The 19440-nt window shown below is 40.4% G+C and overlaps 1 protein-coding gene across 12 annotated transcripts in view; it reads left to right on the top strand.

The window, feature by feature from the left end:
- Positions 1-19440, top strand: part of Sox5 (SRY-box transcription factor 5) — an 884924-nt gene that overhangs the window by 772743 nt on the left and 92741 nt on the right. For all 12 annotated transcript variants that reach the window (XM_048335235.1, XM_048335237.1, XM_048335233.1 and 9 more), the window contains one exon: positions 10825-10910. In XM_048335235.1, coding sequence (XP_048191192.1) covers positions 10825-10910 — 86 coding nt within the window. The remainder of the gene's footprint in view (positions 1-10824; positions 10911-19440) is intronic.

Raw genomic sequence — 19440 nt, 5'->3', positions numbered from 1 at the left:
TCTTAGACTGGGATTGTCATACCCAGCCATTGCAGTGGAGTCTTGTGAACTTTTCTGGCTTACAATCATGGTTCTCCTAATCATTGACTCCCAAATAATACTTACAGGCTTGATCCACTGAGTAGCGCTGTTTTCAATGAATGATTCGCTTTGAGCATCTATTGTACAGTAATTAAGCAATAGCGGATAGCAGTACTAGAACTCAGAAAGGACAGGAAAGTCCTTTGTTCCATTGCCACCTCTAAGGGATTCTCAGATTGCTTAGATAATTATCCAGAGATTGTCACTGGTACTAGAATTTTCAAATTTATGGACAAAGACATGAAAAAAACATGCGCATTATCTTTTATGTGCAGAAGTGCCTTTCTGTTCTGTGCGGTGTTTCTTAAAGAGTTCATAAATTAATCTTTTTCTGAACCAGCCATCTAGGTAACTATTAAATTAAATAGAATAAAGTTTTCATTTGCCATGCTACATTAAAAAGTCATAAAATCTATTTCATTTAAAAATCTGTTACTGAAAAAATGTCAGCCTGTGACAAAGCAGTTAAGAGCTAACAATTACTTCTGAGTATCTCTATTTAAGAGAAAAATAGCTATCTAGTCAAACAAGAGCTAATTTATTAATTTTACGTTCTTAAAATTCATTTCAAATATTTAGATTTATTTCTTATGATTCCATGAGCATCAATATGAAATGTTAGCATTTCTCATAACAGGATTCTAATACTAAATGTCCTATGCTATTCTTTTTTATTTTTTATTTATATATATATATATTTTTTATTATCAAACTGAATTACAGAGGTGTTACAGTTCCATACATTAGGCATTGGATACATTTCTTGTACTGTTTGTTACCTCGTCCCTCATTCTCCCTCCCCCTTCCCCTCCCCCTTCCCTTCCCTCCCGCCCCCCATGAGTTGTTCATTTCATTTACACCAGTTTTGCAAGTATTGCGTTTGTAGTTGTTTGTCTTTTTTTACCGTGTGTCTCTCGATTTTGTTATTCCCTTTCAATTTCCTAGTTCTAATACCAGTATACCCGGTTTCCAATATACTCAGATAAGATACAGAGATAGTGTAAGTACAACCACAGGAAGGTGATACAAGAAGATCATCAATAATAGAGGCTACAGTTACATATGGCACATTGAAAGTAGTTACAACTGTAATATAACAATCATTTCCATAACATGGAGTCCATTTCACTTAGCATCATCTTATGTGTTCATAAGGGTATAGCTATTGGGCTCCTGTGATCCTCTGCTGTGACTTGCCTAAACCTGTGCTAATTATTCCCAGTAAGGGAGACCATAGAGTCCGTGTTTCTTTGGGTCTGGCTCACTTCACTTAATATAACTTTTTCCAAGTCCTTCCATTTCCTTGCAAATGGGGCAATGTCATTCTTTCTGATAGAGGCATAAAATTCCATTGTGTATATGCTATTCTTGGCATATCAAAAACAAAAAACTTCAGACACTTCAACTTGATTTTTGTGTACCAGGTTTCTTTTTCTTAGTCCTACAAGATGGCTTAGAATTGCTATAATTTGCATTCCTTACAATAAGGGAGAAATTATAATTCATATTTCCTTCTATAAGGCAACAACTTTCACCTTGCTAGGATTTCAGAACACCTAAATTGATATTAAGCAATCAGGACAATTCAGGATCTTTTCCCTCTTCCTCTTTGAGTAACATCTTTGATGAAGTCCTAACCACAATGGAATCTTGCTAGTGAACAAAAATTATTGCAAGACTTTGGAAAGACATATTCTTGTTTCCTAATGTGAAATGGCATACAAATAGTTTTAATATCAAAATTTACCAAAGGGGATAGTGGCTGCTACATTGAAAGTAGTCAAGAGCAAAAGAGGGTGGAGGCATAGCTCTGCTGGTAGAGTGTTTGCCCTGAGTTCAATCCAGATTAACACCAAAAATAAAATTTAAAAAAAATACTATACGGGCTGAAAAAGGATCTGTAATTGCCTCAGTGGATGGGTTTCTAGTGACTCAGATGAGGAGAGAAAGTAGATGGGGCAGTTTTCAGAGTCCCCACAGTTATACATTTGTCTACATAAGAATAAATTGCATATCTTTTCAATGACATGCCAGTTTCTTATCAGGGCACCATTGAAGAATCTTCCATTTAATCAAGATAGGACATATTCCCGCCACAGTCTCTTTGATGACAACTTCTTTGCACTGCTTTCTCTGGTGCTGGAGTACTTCTTATTTTTAGACTCATTCATTCATTCAACCAATTATCCTGAGACTTACTGTGTGCCCTCTGTTGCAGCTTACAATAGTTAATCATAACTGTCAAGGCAAATAGGTTGAAGAATACCTATGAGAACATTTCCAGAGATGACGCGATCAGAGAGCTCTGATGGATTTACAGTGGCATTCACCTTCATAGGAGATAGTCACATCCCAGAAGTGAGCTTGGTTTTCCTGCTCCTTCCTATATTTTTCTCCCTTTCCTCTCTTCCTGGTTGCCATTATGTGAGCTACTCTCTCCCCAGAAATAAATCCTTCCTACCTAGGTATTTTCGGTCAATGTTTTACTTTGGGGCAAGATAAGTCACTAGCACACAAGTCTCGGACTTGTTTTTGTTCTCTCTACTTCTTGGTTTTTGTTCAGTCTCACTCCTTTCCCTTCTCCAGTCATCCCAGCTCATAGGTAAATCTTCCTTTCCCTGGAGATGGCTACCTGTGTCAGTGTCTACTCGGTGGTTAGTATCAAAAAATTGCACAGGGTTCCAATCAAGGGGCCACATCTGGTCATGTCGTTGCTGGCAGAGCCCCAGAGTGGGCCCGAGTGATCGCCTGAAGAGAAGAGAGTTCACATGTACATTCTTTTTGTCCCACTTCTTGTGTTCCATCCAAAGGGCTCCACCCCACCCGTCCCTGCCCACTCCACATCAGGGCTAACCTCTAAGGACTAGAGTCTCCGTGCTCCTAAGATGTCACAATGCCGGATATGAATCACATCGGGACTGTGACACTACTGTCATTATTAGTTGGCTCTAGTCGTTTCGTATTGGAAGTTGCTCTTTGGTTTTATTTTCTTTCTGAGACATAGTCTCTCTATGCAGTTCAGACTGGCCTTGATCTCACAACCTTCCTGCCTCCAACTCCCAAGTGCCAGAATTACAGGCACATATCACTATGCCTTGATATATATACATATGCATATATATGAATATATGTATATATCTGTAGGATGTTATATAATATCTATGAATACTATATGTATGACTAGATATATATGACTAGATATAGGACTACCATGACTATATATGAATCTATACATATATATGAAACAATTCCGTTAATAAATACAGTGCATCCTGATAATAACGTATTTTTGATTGACTTCACAATCCCTATTCTGTGTCTTATTTCCATAACTAAAAGCATCATGAAAGCAAGGGTTGTGCCCCTGATTTCTCTGCGTTCTCCCCATGGCCCATGTTTACAACATGAGGACTGAGTGAAAATTAAGTGGTAATATCTATTAGGAAAACCAAAATCCGAAATGCTTTAAGCAATGTCAATTTTTGTCTTTATATGTGTATATCTTCAGCAGGGCACAGAACTCGAGGAAAAAAGGGTGAAGCTCACAGGACACAGATGAGCGTGAACTACAGATGAGAGTGGATAGAGACGGGAGGGAGGGCTTGGGAGATAGTGGGGAAACAGAAGACACTGTAGGAAAGTTAATCTACTCATTACCTGCTTCATAGAATCGCAATCCCTCTGTATATCACCTTTATAATAACAACCAAGTAAATTGATTGGTTCAAAAGGAGCACATGGTGATACATTCCTGTAAGCTCAGCACTTTGGAGACAGACGTTGGAGGAAAAGCCCAGCCAGAGTTGTATTCATTTCCATTATTTGGCCCAACTTGGCTACACTAAAAATAAAAATAGAAAATAAAAAGACCCTTTCATATACAAATAATGAAGAAAAAAAAGAAAGAAATGTTTCCTCAAGCTTCATCCTTTCCCTTACAAAGATATCCATAACTCTCACACTTACTCACTGTGAGATTTTCCTATATCTGGGCATATGTGTAAATGAAACATTTTAATAGAGATTTTAACATTTTAACAGATATTAATTGTCCATATTTCCAATTAGTAGGTGAGTAATGAATTAACCAAAAATTGATATTGGGATAATTAAACAACTATTTAAAGAAAAACCATGTACCACGGTTTTCTTCAGGAACCCTGTACCAAAATAAAGTAGAAGACCAAGCTACGGATTTCTTTTTCTCCTCTTAGTTTTTCCTTGTGTTCTTTTCCCCATCTAATTGGTTATCCAGCTGTCTCCCAACACTGCCCTGGCCTTTCCTGTTCCTCTGTGATTAGTTCAGGCCACCCCCATGTCCCCCTTTGATTTACTGTGATCGTTTTCACGTGTTTCTTTGTCTCCAGTCTCTCCCTCTTCCAATCAATCTCTCTCTTGCCAGAGAATTGATCTATCTGAAACACAAATCAGGCAGTGTCATTTCCCTGCTTAACATCAATGAGGTAACTGCACGGTTGCCTTTGAGGTAAACCACTAGATCCCTGTACAATGCTTGTTAACTCCCATAGTTCATTCTTTCTGTATCAGGTACCCATGTCCCAATGACATGAATGCCTCTAGATGCAGGGGACAAAAAGGATAATGGCTTTTGTTACCTCTGCCCTAGGACTTCAGGGAGCTGTTCTCCAAAAGATGTTGCCACCTATTTTTCCTTCAGCCCAGGGGATGAACCAAAGCAATTTCTGTCCCAAGTTCCATCCTCAGGGTGCTTGTATCTTCGTGTCGTCTTAGATTCCAGTACATGAGAATAGTGATATGATGTAGAAGAGAAATGAATCTTTCATAACACAACTAGAAAAAAAATGCTACTGACATCTCCATTACTGTGATACCTGGGAAATTACCATGCTTTCTGTGGGACAAATACCACCTATATTTTTAGTATGCACAGATTTAGTGTAAGCTTGATTGTATTCTGAAAATAATTGACTAACAAACTTAGTTTTTTTTTTCACTTTATGAAAGATTTTCAGTTTTGAACTAGAATTTTCCAAGTTTGGCCTCGAAATAAGGAGCAAATTACCTTGGAAAAGCTTAAGGAAAAAAAATTCAAATGGTTAAAACCTAGGAAAGACTACAAAAAATTACATGTAAGTAGTTCAAAGTCAGTTCGAATAACTTACACATGATTGAACTTTAAAAGTCAGAATTTTCCATTACCCATTTTTTAACTAAGTAAGTACCTCATGTGTTATTTACAAAACAAACCTGTTATAATATTTTCTTAGAACATTTAATTGAGGAATGGCCCATATTAGGGACAGTATTTATTTAAGAACGACCTCTTTCTCTTTTTTTTTTCAAAAAGAGAAATTCAAAAGAGAAATTTTAAGAGCGATCCATGGCCTTCTTTACAAAGTCTTATGAACATTATTTTGGAAGAACACATCTTTTTGCAGTATATTTTGAGTTTTTACTAAGAATTAAATTGGCATATTGTCACATTGGAATTTTTCAGGTATTTTATTTATGCTTACTTCAGAACTTGGGGCAGAGTTCAACCAAATTAAATCTGAATATTCTGAGCCTGAGAAATTAATAGTGAGGTAAACTTGCTTTAAGTTATGTGAACTTGTGGTTTGGCTGTGATAATATGGTTGGTTCCTTAGAGGCAAACCTTTAAAAAAATTTGATATCCTGGTTAAGAGTATAGATTTATACTTTTAAAACTGGATGTGATTAAAGATATATAATTGCTGTAGTCTAATGTCTACTTTTATACTTTTTGTGACAGTTGTTGTTTTCGTGCCAGTATTGGGGATTGAACTCAAGGCCTGGGTGCTGTCCATAAGCTTTTTGTGTCCAAGGCTAGCACTCTGTCACTTGAGCCACAACTCTATTTCCAGCTTTTTGGTGGTTAATCAGAGAGTCTCACAGAATTTCCTCCCCTGGGCTGGCTTCAAATATGGTTCCTAAATCTCAGCCTCCAAAGTGAGTTATTCACAACAGGCTCTGCTTTCATACTTTTTGTTGTGTCCAATTCACTTAAATACAAAATACATTGATAAGTAGGTCTCTATGACAACCCTAGTATGTGAGGTGGCTTAAATAGCACAAATTTTGCTCAGGTCAAGAAGCTAGAACCATGACACCAATATGTTAATGACTATTGTAGATAGCTAACTTGTGCCTCTTGGTTTCTAGAAAGCTAAGGTTGTCTATTTGTATGTTTTTCTTTCTCTTAGAAGAACACCAGCCATATCTGATTAAGGGCAGCCATGTTACTGAATTTTTACCCTGTTTGCCTGTTTACTAGCCTTTCCCCAAACATAATCCCATTCTGACATAACACAGAATACACCTTCAATATCTACCACAGGATGCATATCTTGATCCATACACACCTATAAAATATTTACCTTTTATAAATGTCTCACATATGTATTCAGATATTCATGTCACAAGTGTGTGTCCATTCACAAACATGTGTAAAATGTGACCTGAGGGTAAAGCAGTAGTTACTATCATACAGGTGCCCATCCAAGGGAAAGGTTATTGATCCTTTTGCTAATATACACTCATGAACATAAGAGATAAGAAATCAGGAGATTCCAAAAGTGCATTATAAAAATAGTGTGTATAATCTAGATTATAACTGGAGTGTTCAATGTACATCTCATTCATTAATAGATCCTAGTACTGCAAAATATTCTCAAAACACCTTTGTGAGAGTTTTGCTATCCGTTCTAATTCAGGAATTAGTTTGTGTCCCTGCAGTGGACTTCTGTATCATATTGAAGATGTCCCACTACTTAATCCCTCTGGCAATGTTCATTGAGACTTCTTTAATTCCTTTGCTTGTGTCTTCAAATATCCTTGAGACTGGGCTGTGGAAAGTTTCTCAACTCTTGCCTCCAGTTCAGTCTACCACCTCTCAGCTAAAACAATTTTTTTAAATTTTTCCATCAGTATGTCATTCTCATTTTTTGACCCATTTGTACCAACTAACACCATTCTCACTGGGTGCTGTTTGCTCACACCTGAGCTACTCAGGAGGCTGAGGTCTAAGGATCGAGGTTCAGTGAGACGCTGGGGAAAAATAAACCCTAAGGCTCTTCTCAACAATTAATAGACAGAACAGAAAAACCAGAAGTGGAAGTGTGGCTCCAGGGCCAGTCTTGAACAAAAAAAAGCCAAGGGAGAGCATGGATTAGGCTCTGAGTTGAAGCTTCACTACTGGCAGAGAGGGTGGTGGGGAGGGAAGGAGAGAGAGAGGGAGAAAGAAGAAAGAGAGAGAATATATATGGATATAGATAGATAGGATAATAGGATAGCTGGCTAGATGCATAGACAGACAGGCAGACAGACAGACAGAGATAAATAGATGATAGTTAGGTGATAGATATATACATATGTATGTACATAGATGCATAGATTCTTAGCCAGAAAGGATAGCCAGACAGAGAGACAGAGGTGATAGACAGATAAACAGTTTCCTCCCTTCCACTTGTGAGTCTTCAAGGCCTTCTTGAACTAGTCTCTAAGTAATAAACCCAGGAAATCACTCTTGCAGCATTCTGATATTCAGTGGGACTTACATCAGCCCTGGTTTGGGATGGAGAGATCTACAGGGGAGAAAGACTAAGATTTGTTTTCTTTCCCTGTTTTCTGTCTCTTGTAGCATCCAGCAGAGCTCTAGTCACGTGGTTGATGTTGTAAGTGCTCATTAATTGATTAATTTACAACCAGGGAAGCAAATTATATAAAATAAATTATCACTCGGAAGAGTATCACAGCCACTGCACTTGTGCTGTAGTTAATTTTAAGATTACGATCATTAAATGGGGAATACAAATGAATTACACCATTTAAGCATCTAAATTATCACTTCTAACAATCATAATGTAATAGTATTTGCTACGTTAGCCAGATTGTAAAAATACAAATCCAAGCTTTAAAACTTCCCTTTCAATTAATCCATTTTATAGATTAAATAGCTAAAATTACCAAATTTTAAGTAAAACTCTTATCATATAACATGAGTTATCTTCTGTATCCTCGGTTTTTTTTTTCCCCTGTGAAAATTGAATCCTCCTCATTAGCATGCAAACATATTGTAATGCTTCCACATTATTTACCATTTCTCTTTTTTTTAATTACCTTTAAGCAGTTGTTCAAAGGAGTTTTAATTCAACATACCATTTTGTGAGTACAAGGCATCTTGTTTTGTTGTGGGTTGTGGGGCTTGAACCCAGAGCCTGAGCACTGTCCTTGAGCCTCTTTGTGCTCAAAGCTAGTGCTCTACCACTTGAGCCACAGCACCATTTCTGCTTTTTGAGTGGTTTATTGAAGATAAGAGACTCTCAGGGACTTTCCTGCCTGGGCTGGCTTCAAACCATAATCCTCAGATCTCAGCCTCCTGAATAGCTAGGACGACAGGAGTGAGTCACCAGCACCCGGCTACAAGGCATCTTGATCCCAAATCACCCCTTCCATCCTTCCCTTCCATCTCTCCCACTCCAACCCTCCCCCTCAGCTTTCCTACTTCCCTCTTGTACACTGCATTTACCTACCCCTCCTCTCTCCATTCATCTGTCCCTCCTTCTTTTGACCTTTTCAATGACGTTTTCCCATTCACCCATCTGCAACTCGATACCACTTTTGGAGTGTCCCATTTTAGCCATTCTTACACAGATGTGCATACAGATCACCTGAGAATCTCTCAGAAGTTATCTGTCTCCTGGTTTAACAGACTGTGCCAAAGCTTAGTAGCATCAGACAACCGATAGTCATTAGCAAGCAGCCATACTGGTTCTTGCTGGCTGTGTCTTATTCACATAGATAAAATCAAGATGTTTGTTGGGCCTGACTATAGCCATCTCCAGCTTGACTTGGGCAGAATGTACTAACTAGCTTCATTCCTTTGGTTCTTGGCACACCTTGTGTCTTTGCTTAGTCTCAACCAAAGATATGGTTTATTTTATGTTGGCTGCTGGTCCAGTAGAGCAACCCAAGTTGCTTGCCCCATTCTGGGAGCATAAGCCAGACAATACCGAGCCAACTCTCAAAAGTCAATGCTGATTCAAGTTTATCTTCTGCGCATGGAAAGAGTTATTAGCCCCAACCTGTCTCCCAGCTTGGAGGAAAGTGAGGTCTACATTCTTCTCTCCAGTCTTCTCCTTTCTACCCTGCTCTGTGAGCAAACAGTGGTCCCCCAGTTTCTATGCCCGAACCACTAACCTCCATGTCACTTAGGCCCACATTTGTAAACGCTGATCACTCTGTCCCAAACTCTCTTTCTTTGCCTTCTGGAATGTCAGATGGACACTTCCTTTCAGTCCCCTCCTCAGCTCTCAGGCTGATCCATTCCTGAGGTATCTTGGTAACACAACAGTGAAATCACCCTTGAATGATCTCTTGCCTTTCCATAAGAACTACCACCATGTTCTGCCATCTTTCCCCTTCAAGAGCACATGAATCTCCTTCCCACTGTCTCCAACCCAGTCCACCCATGGAGCCTATAATAGGTTTCTGTATCCATTTACTAGTTGCTCAAACTCTCCAGCCTCCAACCCAAGTCATCTTAACCAATAGCAAAATCTGCCTTGCAGTTTGCTTTAACCCGGAGAGTAACATTTAGATTGTTTAATATAATACAGATTGTTTAATACAGTTCTGTACAGTACTTGCCTATGAAATGAAAGAAAAGCTCATGACTTACATTCTGCAGGCAGAATCTGTGTGTCCATCTTTCTGTGTGTCTGGGTTGTGAATGAATAAACTGATATAAACTCAGATTTTATAGGCTATAGACTAATAACACTTCGAGATTAATTTTGAATTGCTGTGATGTTTTAAAAGGCAAACTCCTTTGGGAAGAAGTCCTTTGATATTGTCCTTATATTATTATAGACATTTATCATTTATCACAGAAATAATAGACATGTATTTATCTATCACTCTCAGATGGATGGATGGATGGGTAGATAGATTGCTGGTACTGGATTCGAACTCAGGGTGGGTGTTGTCTTTTAAGCCTTTTCACTCAAGGCTGGCTCTCTACCATCCAAGCCACACCTCCACTGCCACTATTTTGCTGGTTAATTGGAGATAAGAGTCTCATGGACTTTTTTGCCTGGGCCCCCTTATAACTGTGATCCTCAGTTCTCCGCCTCCTGAGTAGCTAGAACTGTTGGCATGCACAACAGGTGCCCAGCACACCCACAAAATATTTTCTTCACTATGAATTTGTTGGCAAAGTAGTAGAAAGATTATTTGAATCAAGGCAATTGCATGGTTTTCAAAGAGAAGCTGCTTGGCTTAAATCTTTGGGGTTTTGCTTCGTTAAAACAAAAGTAACTTTCAATAAGTTCCTTTTCATAATCACTCAATACATTTGCCACGTATTTGTTATGCTGAGATGGAGATTGTCAGGTGTGTGTGTGTGTGTGTGTGTGTGTGTGTGTGTGTGTGTGTGTGTGTGTTAAACTACAACCCTCTGATCAATCAGCATTTCCTCCTGTTTTCCTAAATACATTACAGGAAAGAAAAAAAAAAAGAGGATGAGGTTCCATGCCTTAATTGCTTGTGCCTTTTATTCCAGCCAGTCTCTCAGCCAGAATTGTGGAGAGTGTTAGGGAAAGGGGCTTCACAATGGAGCTTTTCATTAGCCTCAGCCAGCTTCACAAAAGACGGGCTTTTGGAAAGAGTGGATGCATGAGTTTAATTTGCAGGTGGAGAGGAGATAAAAGGTGCTGACGTCTCTATTATTCTCTTACCCAGGTGACCCTTACCCAGTTCAGCTGATCCCTACCACCATGGCAGCAGCAGCTGCAGCAACCCCTGGCTTAGGCCCACTTCAACTGCAGGTAAGTGAGGCCACAACCAGAGGTTAAGTAAACACAGCAAAAAGCCATTAGCCTGGGAAAGCAAAAGGAAACCCAGGGAGGGAGACTGGAAGCCCACATTACTTCCCATTGTTATTGTTGTTTGTCAGTTTATTTAGCTTGATCAACTTGTGGCCTAGAGAGGTTGATTCCTTCCCCCCCCCACCCCACCCCGCCCTTTTTTAACTCCAGCATTGTGCTACAGAGAGCTTACTGTCCTATCTTTTTGTTAATTACCTGCTGTGAGTTAGAAAGTGAGCTGTAATTTAGCTTTGATTTACTTGGGGCTGTGGCCTCCGCATCATAATCAAAATAACAACACCAGCACTGTAAAAGGCATTCAGACCCATGCCTGGAACAGAGCAAGTTAACACAGATTTGATTTTAAATGGGCCCGGATGCTCCTGTCATTGAAGCACCCAGATCCTTTTGCTCTCCTGTTAATAATGTCAACTCCCATTGAGCAGCCAAAGAAAGAGGTGTCAAAAGAGATACTATGTGACAGCAAACACTGGAATTAAGACCCTTTCTTAGGTGGGGAACATATATTTCATACCTGTAATCCCAGCTGCAATGATAAGACGATTGCAATTCCAAGCCAATCCAATGGCGATACATATATATGCAATATATATGTAATATATGTATATATATATTAGTGAGCCACTATTTCAACGAATAGGCCAGGTATTCTGACACATGTTCACAATCCCAGCTATACCTGAGGCTAAGCAAGGAGGATTGTGGTCATCTGAGGTCTGCCATGGGCAAAAGTGTGAGAGATGCTATTTGGGGGAGGAAAAGAACAACCTATCTCTCTATATATATTGTACATATATAAAACATTTATATCGTTATATTTGTATGTAATATTTTTATATTTTGTTTATATTACATAATTTGTAGATAAGATATGCATAATATATAAACATACATATATTCATATATATATATATATAATATCCACATCCTTCCTTATACCTTCCGAAGACCTGAAGAATGTGTCTGACCGTACAGCCCAGAATGTGAACAGTGCCTTAACCTGATGCCGGAGGTCTGAGGTTATCAAGGGAGTGTCACCATCTAAGCTTCTGAAGGCATGCACCCCAGTACACTTCCATATTTCTGTGGCCATGCGCGGGGTGGGTAGAGAGGATAATTCCCACTCAGAGTCACCTCTTCTGGCTGAGAGGTGGGGCCTGGGCGGGACCTGCGCCTGGGCGGGGTCTGGGTGGGGCTTGTGCCTGGGCGGGGTTTGTGGAGCCTACGCCTGGGCGTGGCCTGCGCCTGGGTGGGGCCTGCACCTGGGCGGGGGTGGGGGCTTGGGTGGGGCTTGTGCCTGGGCAGGGCCTGCTCCTGGGCGGGGCCTGCACCTGTGCCCAGGCCTGTCCAGGCCCTGGTGTGCTGTGGAAAGACCAGCAGGGCCTCAGGGAGGAAGTGGCACCGGGAAGCGCAGATGGGCGGCACTAGATAGGGGCTGATCACTCCCCACCTACCCGGCTGGCCAGAGGGAAGCGTGGACAGGTGGGAAGAAGTGAGGGCCGGGGAAGGTGAGGGCCGGCCGGAAGTGCCTGCTGCTCCTGCTGGGCTTTCAGGGCCTGCAGACCCAGCAGCCTGGGCGCTGTCCCTAGGCTCTTTCACTCAAGGCTGGTGCTCTACCACTTGAGCCACAGCTCCACTTCCGGTTTTCTGGTGGTTCATTGGAGATCAGAGTCTCATGGACTTTGCTGCCCAGGCTGGCTTTGAACCGGGATCCTCAGATCTCAGCCTCCTGAGTAGCTGGGATGACAGGCCGGACAGAGCCACCTGCCCTGGCAGGATGTGTAGTCTTGGCCCCAGTTTACAGTAGTCATTCCACCTTGCCGCACCCATTTCCTGTACCTTTAACACATTCCAGAAAAGAAGTCAGGAATTACTCTGTGTGTGTGTGTACGCACGTGTGCACCTGAGTGTGTGTGCGCTTGTGGGTGCATATACCTCTAACTATGGCCTATCACATTTTCTGAGTAACACTTGCCCCATGCTACTGAGTGAGGGCTTAGAGTCTTAGCTCCACAAACCATCAGTGGAAGAACGCCATACACATTTCTCCTCTTTTCTGTGTTTTTCTGAGAACCTCCTCATTTGGTTTAGAAAAGGAAGACCTGGAAGCTGCCGCCAAGCCTATTTCTCTCTGTGTCTCGCTTTTGCATCCCCAGACATAATCTCATTTATATTATAGGGTGGGGGAGAAGAAAAGAGAGAGGTAAAGGCCACACGGGAGACAGGGACGTCATGAGTGACAATCGAGCAAGGGCAGGTTCTCAGCTAAGTCTTAATAAAGGGAAAGGGTGGCAGTACACTGCCTGGCACCAATTGGGTGGATCCTTAGAATCATTACCGAGTGTATAATAGCCGGTGCTGTACTAACTTGCTTTGTTTCTGTTGTTTTTCTTAGCTCAGAAGTTGTACTACCAAGGTGCCATTTGGGAGAATAATTAAAATACTCATGGCAAAGAAAAGGCAGTAGTCCAAATTGACCCTCATAGAAGGGTGGAGGGCACAGTGTGTGGGGGAGGGGGGGACAGATGTTTCCATCAAAAGTAGGAGTCCAGATATGATGGTGTAAATTTACATAACGTGTTGGAACAAAGGATGCCCCTGGTAGCCAGGGTTCATGGACAGCTTTCCTCAGTTAAGTCATCTGGTAAACTTTTTACCAAGATCATTTTACTTAATTCTTATGACAACACCTAGTGGTATGCATTCATATCTCCCTTTGTCGAGAAGGAAGCTGGAGCAGAGCCCCAACCAATGGTTTTTAAGCAATTAATTTATTCCTCCAATTATAGGAGATTTTATTTTAAACTTTGGAGGCTCTGCCCCTTTTAAGACTTTTACTTACTCAGTAGCTGGCTAATCAAATTATAACAATAATGCTGATTAATTGGCACCAACACAAATACTCCGTGTGCTTTGCAGTAATAAAAAAAGAGCAGCGGGAAATAAAATGGCAGGTGTCTGCTTTACACTCTGAATTTACCATTACCTTTTTACAGAAATATGCATTAATTCAAGAACTTCTTTGAACCTGTAGATCTAATGAAAGACACCTTAAATATAATTCTACTCCAGATCGACTTTGTTTACCTGCCATTTCTATTTTCTTTTGAAATAACCCTTGGCACATCATTCTTCACACTTGCATAATCTTATGAAAACTGAAATCAGAAGCTTTATTAAAGAAAGAACAGAGAGAAGTATAATTAGTTTCAAACAATAAAAAATGACCTGGTATAAATGAAACTTTGTTTATATTCCTTCCTACTTTATGTCCTTGGAGATCCTTAGCATATAATAAAAAAATATATACTTCATGTTAAACTTCAACTTATTATGCATACTTTAAGGTACAGTGAAAATATGTGGGAAAAATCAAATATTTTTAGAGAAAAAATGACAGCCTAGATCTTATATATAAAATTATATAGTACATATGTAACTTTGACATATTCATATGTTGTGCAAAACACTGTTTGAACACAGATTTGCCTTTGTCTTTTTTTTTTCTTTTTTTTGGCCAGTCCTGGGGCTTGGACTCAGGGCCTGAGCACTGTCCCTGGCTTCTTTTTGCTCAAGGCTAGCACTCTACCACTTGAGCCAACAGCGCCACTTCTGGCCATTTTCTGTATATGTGGTGCTGGGGAATTGAACCCAGGGCCTCATGTATAGGAGGCAAGCACTCTTGCCACTAGGCCATATCCCCAGCCCTGCCTTTGTCTTTTATGTCTTTCAAATCTTTCTGAAGCTTCTCATCTACATGGACAAGAGAAAATAGAGAGTTGTTTATAGAGCCTACAAGTGAGATCAGAATGGCAATCACTAGACTGGTCATTTGCTGGTCATAGTGGCTGGCTTCATTTAATCTATTTCTCAATTTACCACCAAGAGTCTGGCTTGAATTATTCTTGCTCTCTCTTGCCATACATCTGCTCACAAACTCTCTGTTTGTGCCACCTAATGAACATATCCAGAACCCACTTCTGCTAGGTGCTGGTAGAACATGCCTGTGAGATTAGGCCCTCAGGAGGCTGACACCGAGAGGATCATGATCTGAGGCCAGAAAACTTGGGTAACCTCCAACTCCAAAATGACCAGTAAAAAAAGTAGGGCACAATGTAAGGCTCAGATGCCGAAGCACCCCCATGTGTAGAAGCTGAGCATTGCATGAGGTCCAGAGTTCAAACTTCCATGCTGTCTGTCCTCCTACTCCCCCGCAAAATTAGCACAACAGTTCTTATGCTTGGTTTTCCATCTTTTTCTTACATTTTCAGTGCAAGTCCAGAGGCTTGAACTCAGGGCCTGAATGCTGGCCCTGAGCATTTTTTTTGCTCAAAGCCAGTGCTCTGCCACTTGAGCCACAGCTCTACTTCCTGCTTTTTGGTAGTTTATTGGAGATAAGAGTCTCATTGTCTTTCCTGTCCAAGCTGGTTTTCAATTGCTAGCCTCAGATCTCTGGTGCCTGGCCTAGTCTATCTTCACCTTGTCCCTTCAATATTTCCCTTCTACATATTAGTCAAAATAATCTTTATGGTTTTAAGAATCTTGTCTTTCCTTGTTTGAATGATCCAAAAGGATTCTTCCATATTTTCAAATTCTTTCTGCACAATTTGATCTTTTTTTCCTTTTTTCTGATGGTAATAGGGCTTGAACTCAGGGCCTAGCTACTGTCCCAGAGCACTTTTGCTCCAGGCTAGTGCTCTACCATTTTGAGCCACAGCTCCACTTCTAGTTTTCTGGTGATTCATTAGACTTACGAGTTTTACAGACTTTTCCTGCCCAGGCTGGCTTAGAGGTACAATCCTCAGATCTCAGCCTCCCAAACAGCTAGGATTACTGGCGTTAGCCACTGGCACCTGGCTCTCTTAGATCTTTGTAAGGAGAAGTTTCTTCCTCTTCAACACCGTGTCGCATAATTGTTAACAAGCAAACTCCTTACCTCTATGCCCCGTGTGAAGGTGTCCCCTATTCTCACAAGGACTTCCATATCGCTAGTCTAGATTAATGCTAAGTGCATGGATTCTGAAAATATACAATATGTCCTTTTTATGACACCTGTAGAATATGGTTTATCGGGGTTTTGTTGTTGTTGTTAATGTTGTTGCTTTGTGTCAGTCCTTGGTCTTGAACTCAGGGCCTACACTCTGTCCTTGAGCTTTTTTGCCCAAGGCTAGCTCTCTACCACTTAAGCCAGAGGTTCCACTTCCAGATGTTTGATGTTTAACTGGAGATAAGACTCTCTCATGGTTTTTCCTGCATAGTCTGGCTTTGAACCTTGGTCCTTACCTCTCACCTCCAAAGTAATTGGGACTATAGGCGTGAGCCACCAGTTCTGGGCTAGAATATGTTTTAAATCCTACTTCTTACCTTCTGCTAGGTAGCAAGTCCACAAAGCCAGTGGCTCACCACCTTTTGTACTTAACCAAATGCTTGTAATATTTTATGAATTCAATTTAAAAGAATGTGTTAAGTGAGAGGGTAAAGAAGGAATTTTAGCACCATGCTTCCCATAAATTGTGTGTCTGTTTTTCTCAAATAGCTATCCTACTGTATGATGATGAAATTAAGCTCATTATTAATGATTAGTTTCCTATAGAAATTCATATCTATCTTTTCCAAAGAGACAATAACAGGAATACAAAAAGAAATCAAAAGTATCAGTGTCTCCCTGAGTTAGAAAAAGAAAAAGTCAGCTCAATATAGACCTACCCTATAACCCAGCCATACCACTCCTAGGCATCTATCCTAAACAGCAAAACCCAAGATATCAAAAAGACATTTGTTCTTCCATGTTTATCGCGGCACAATTCACAATAGCCAAAATATGGAAACAACCCAGATGCCCCTCCACAGACGAATGGATCCAAAATATATGGTACTTATACACAATGGAATACTACATAGCAATTAGGAATGGTGAAATATTGTTATTCACAGGGAAATGGTCAGAACTCGAACAAATAATGTTGAGTGAGACAAGCCTAGAACACAGAAAACAAAGGGGCATGATCTCCCTGATATATGACTGTTAACAAAGGGAGACGGAGAGACAGTAGAGACCAAGTCTGTGAACACTGTATATGTTCTTGATACATTGTATATTGCATATGTGTCTACCTGACCTAGACAAGGGATGGAAAAACAGGTCGTAAGATATCACAAGAAATGTACACACTGCCCTACTATGTAACTGCACCCTCTTTGCACAACACCTTGTAAAAAAAATTTATGTTCAATTAATAAAAAAATAAATTAATTAAAAAAAACTAAAAAAAAAAGAAAAAGAAAAAGTCATTGAATCCAATGCAGTAAGGTCATGTTTAAGTTTTTATAATAAACTTAATTATAAAATAAATGAAACTTGAGAATACTCTATGCTTATAGGACAAATTTTACACCAGAGGGTTTATAAAGATTATTTTTTCAAACCTTTTTTTGGTTCACATTGTCTTAATCTGTTTCAAGTGGTGTTTTTCATTTCCTTGATTTACCAAGATATGCTCTTGATGTAGAGTTTCAGAATTGCCTTTTTTTTTTTTTTTTTTTTTTTGGCCAGTCCTGGGCCTTGGACTCAGGGCCTGAGCACTGTCCCTGGCTTCTTTTTGCTCAAGGCTAGCACTCTACCACTTGAGCCACAGCGCCACTTCTGGCCGTTTTCTGGGGAATTGAGCCCAGGGCCTCATGTATACGAAGCAAGCTCTCTTGCCACTAGGCCATATCCCCAGCCCCAGAATTGCCATTTTCTTTCACCAGAAAAGCACTTTGGTTGGTCTGGAATAAGAACTTCCTCCCTTCAAGTATTTGCGGTAGTATCATCTGACTGAGTCCTACCTAACCAGCCTATTTAAACCCACCAAGATACACCAAGTTTCTAGCATCCTGTTCTGGTGCTGGCAGTCTTCAAGCACATACAAATTTCCTTAGGATCAATGTATATCGCCCCAATAGTAGGCCCTGGTTTGGGTGTCATTAGTGTTGTTTAATAATATCTCTCAAATACACAGAAGCATATTTAGCAAAGAGCAGGAAATCAATAACATATTTATGAAATGAAACAAACTGTCAGGAGCTAGTGGTCTTTTAAAAAATAAAGTAAAAAATAGTACATGATTAAGTTTTGGAGAAAAATCGTACTAATTTATGGTTTTGGGGTTTTTTTGCCAGTCCTGGGGTTTGAACTCAGGGCCTAGGCACTGTCCCTGAGCTTTTTTTTCTCTCTCTCAAGGCTAGCACTCTTCCATTTGAGCCACAGCGCCTTCTGGCTTTTTCTGTGTATGTGGTACTGAGGAATCGAACCCAGGGCCTCATGCATGCGAGGCAAGCATGGTACCACTAAGCCACCTTCCCAGCCCAAATCATACTAATGTAATAACCAGGAATCTGTGGATTTTGACTCTTATGGAATACCTTTTGGAATTCCTACCTAACTCCTCCCCTCCCTGTTCCTTGTCATACCCAAGAGCTGCACATAGAATGTATTAGCACTTCCTAGTTTCTAATTCCTTTGAAGGCATCACAATTTGTGAATAAGCAACCCAGGATTGCAGTAGCCAATTATTCCTATATGATGTGTTACAATTTGAACATACATGCATAACAATATAGAACACAGGAAGGACTTTCCTTGTACTTGATGGAGCTCTCCATGGCATTAACTAATTAGTAAATAACAGAAGGATATGTTTATCAAAATAGTAGCGGCTGGGAATATGGCCTAGTGGCAAGAGTGCTTGCCTCGTATACATGAGGCCCTGGGTTCAATTCCCCAGCACCACATATATAGAAAACGGCCAGCGGCGCTGTGGCTCAAGTGGCAGAGTGCTAGCCTTGAGCAAAAAGAAGCCAGGGACAGTGCTCAGGCCCTGAGGCCAAGCCCCAGGACTGGCCAAAAAAAAAAAAAGAAAAACAAAATAGTAACTGGACAAGTAGTCATCTCAGGGACTGGATTTACTTTCTTCCATTTTATACTCCCTTTCCATTTTATAGGAATCACTCTTCCTCTTCTAATTTCTGTCATCTTCAAAGAACAAAGATCATTTTGACATTTGTCCTCTGTTCTCATGATGTTGCTTCTGTGTGTGTGTGTGTGTGTGTGTGTGTGTGGTAGTCATAGTAGTAATAATAGTAATAGTAGTGGTGGTGTTGGTACTTGAACTCAGGACCTCATACTTTTACTTGGCTTTTCCTGCTCAGGACTAAGTCTCTACCTCTGTTGCATCTAATTCTCTAATTCTACCTCTAATTCTGGCTTTTTGCTGCTTATTTGGAGATAAGAGTTTCAGGGACTTTCCTGCCCAGGCTGGCTTAGAACCTTGATCCTCAGACCTCAGCCTCCGGAGTAGCTGGGATGACAGGTGTGAGCCCCCGGCACCCAGCCAGATGTTTCTTCTTTTGAGAGACAAGGGATTTATTTATATACAAAAACCAATCTAGCTTCATTTCCATCTGTAATAGTATCCTTGTTTATACAAAG

Source organism: Perognathus longimembris, chromosome 27 (genome assembly GCF_023159225.1).
Source record: "Perognathus longimembris pacificus isolate PPM17 chromosome 27, ASM2315922v1, whole genome shotgun sequence".
Classification (NCBI taxonomy): Eukaryota; Metazoa; Chordata; class Mammalia; order Rodentia; family Heteromyidae; genus Perognathus; species Perognathus longimembris.
Note: the sequence above shows the minus strand (reverse complement) of the source record. Positions and strands in the feature narration are given on the sequence as shown.